We start from the raw sequence: 1,767 nt of genomic DNA, 5'->3' as shown, positions 1-1,767 counted from the left end.
TTAGTCCTTTCCACGGTGTCCCCAGCACAGCTCCAGCCTGTGGGCACAGCTCCTCCAGCACAAGCCTTTCCCTGCAGCAAGGCTGGGTGACATGGCCCATGGCATCCAGGCATGGACTGAGCTGAGTCTGACCCCAGGGGGGGTGAGGAGCCAGGCAATGGGAGGCTGCTGATGGAAGACCACCCCAGCAGCTGTGGAGGAGGATGAGAGGGACATTTAGGATAGGGAAAGTGACTCTGGTCAGGCTGCTTCGTCCCCTGCTCCTCTTCCCTTGCCAGGTCAGGGCTGGAAGCACTCTACAGGGTCATTGGAGTCGGGCAGGATGTTGCAGTTGATGGGCCAGAGGATGCCCAGGAGGCCGAGGGACTGCTGGCAGCGCAGCTCAGCAGCCAGGCAGACAGCTCTGCAGGGCTGCAGGACACCCCCATCCGGGGTGCACTTGGGCACGAAGAGGCTGCAGATGAGCAGACGAAGGTGCTGGTAACACGCCAGTTCCATCAGCGTCTGCGGGAGAGCAGCGGTGAGCCCAGCGCCCTACGGTGAGGGCAGCCCCATGGGCATCCCCTGGGCAGCTCACCTGGTAGTCCTGCAGCACTTCAGCAGCTCCTTCCTGGTCAGGGATTGTCAGCCAGATGTTGGGGAAGGAGGTGGCATTGTAGCCCAGCCCCAGACACATCTCCACTTCCACGGGCTCACAGACAGACCCTGCGCGGCGTGAGGTGCTTCGCTCCTTACAGTGCTGCCCACCAGGTGTGCCATGGGGCAGCTGCCAGGGTGGGATAGGAGGGGCTGAGTGCTCAGTGGGGCACCCCAGGGTGGCACTCACCAAAGGCTGGGTAGGACACCCCAGTGCAGTTGAGCTCGTCGGTGCCGTCGGGGCAGTCGTGCCAGCCGTCACACACGGACTCCAGCGCCCGGCACTCACCGTTCCCACAGGAATACTCCTCAGGGCTGCAGGTCTCTGGGAGATGAGAGGGGACAGCCCGGCAGGGCAGGGGCTGGGGTGTGGGCATGGGCACAGAGCAGGCTGGATGCTGCTGGGAGTCAGCCTGTGCCCGTGCTGACCCTCCCTGTGTTCACTCTGCTTGGTCTGGCAGATCCCTAGCTTAGGGAGATCCAAAATTCTCTGGGTTATTTAGGGGCAGCCCTCAGGGTCTGGATTGTGCCTCTGTGCAGGTGAGCCCTTCCAGGCCACATTCCCACGGCTAGGATCAGGAGAGTTCTAGGGGAATTCAGGTGAGAAGGGACTCCATGGGTCTGTAGCCCAACCTCCTGCTCCAAGCACAGTCAGCTATGAGATGAGAGCAGTTTTTTCCAGGGCTTTGTCCAGCCTGTCCTTGAAGACCCCCAAGGATGGTGATGGCTCATCCCTCCCCGTGCCCCTGCTTGGCTACCTACTCTCTGTGGCATTGTGGGCTTGGTAGGTGGCAAAGAACCCATCGTCTGCTACCCCCTCATCCGCCACGAAGAGGACAGTCATGACGTGGCGCGAGGAGGTCAGGGTGGGTGGCAGCTGGTGGCCACAGAACCTGAAGAGATCACGGGGCAAGGAATGGGGTCAGGTGCTCAAACCTTTCCCCAGGCTGGTGCAGCAGGGCTGGAGGCATCGGGGGGTACCTGCCCATGAGGCTGGCAGCCCCCGTGCCCGCGCTGTCGTGCACCTCCACGAAGTCAAAGCTGCAGTCCTCGTGCGACTCCAGGCTGAAGTTGTGGAAGTGCAGGTCGATGACATGGCCCACGGGCACTGAGATCTGCCAGAGGCACAGC

At 62.1% G+C, this 1,767-nt stretch overlaps 1 protein-coding gene across 1 annotated transcript in view; it reads right to left on the bottom strand.

Moving 5' to 3' along the window:
• Nucleotides 1–279: 279 nt before the first annotated feature.
• MFRP (membrane frizzled-related protein) overlaps nucleotides 280–1,767 on the bottom strand; it is a gene marked incomplete at its 5' end in the record, with an annotated part of 2,192 nt that continues 704 nt past the window's right edge. The window contains 5 exons of the mRNA XM_009070242.1: nucleotides 280–504; nucleotides 578–705; nucleotides 827–961; nucleotides 1,399–1,529; nucleotides 1,618–1,767. Of these exons, the coding sequence (XP_009068490.1) occupies nucleotides 280–504; nucleotides 578–705; nucleotides 827–961; nucleotides 1,399–1,529; nucleotides 1,618–1,767 (769 nt within the window). The remainder of the gene's footprint in view (nucleotides 505–577; nucleotides 706–826; nucleotides 962–1,398; nucleotides 1,530–1,617) is intronic.

Source organism: Acanthisitta chloris, unplaced genomic scaffold (assembly GCF_000695815.1).
Source record: "Acanthisitta chloris isolate BGI_N310 unplaced genomic scaffold, ASM69581v1 scaffold27072, whole genome shotgun sequence".
NCBI lineage: Eukaryota > Metazoa > Chordata > Aves > Passeriformes > Acanthisittidae > Acanthisitta > Acanthisitta chloris.
This window is presented reverse-complemented; position numbering and strand designations above follow the sequence as displayed.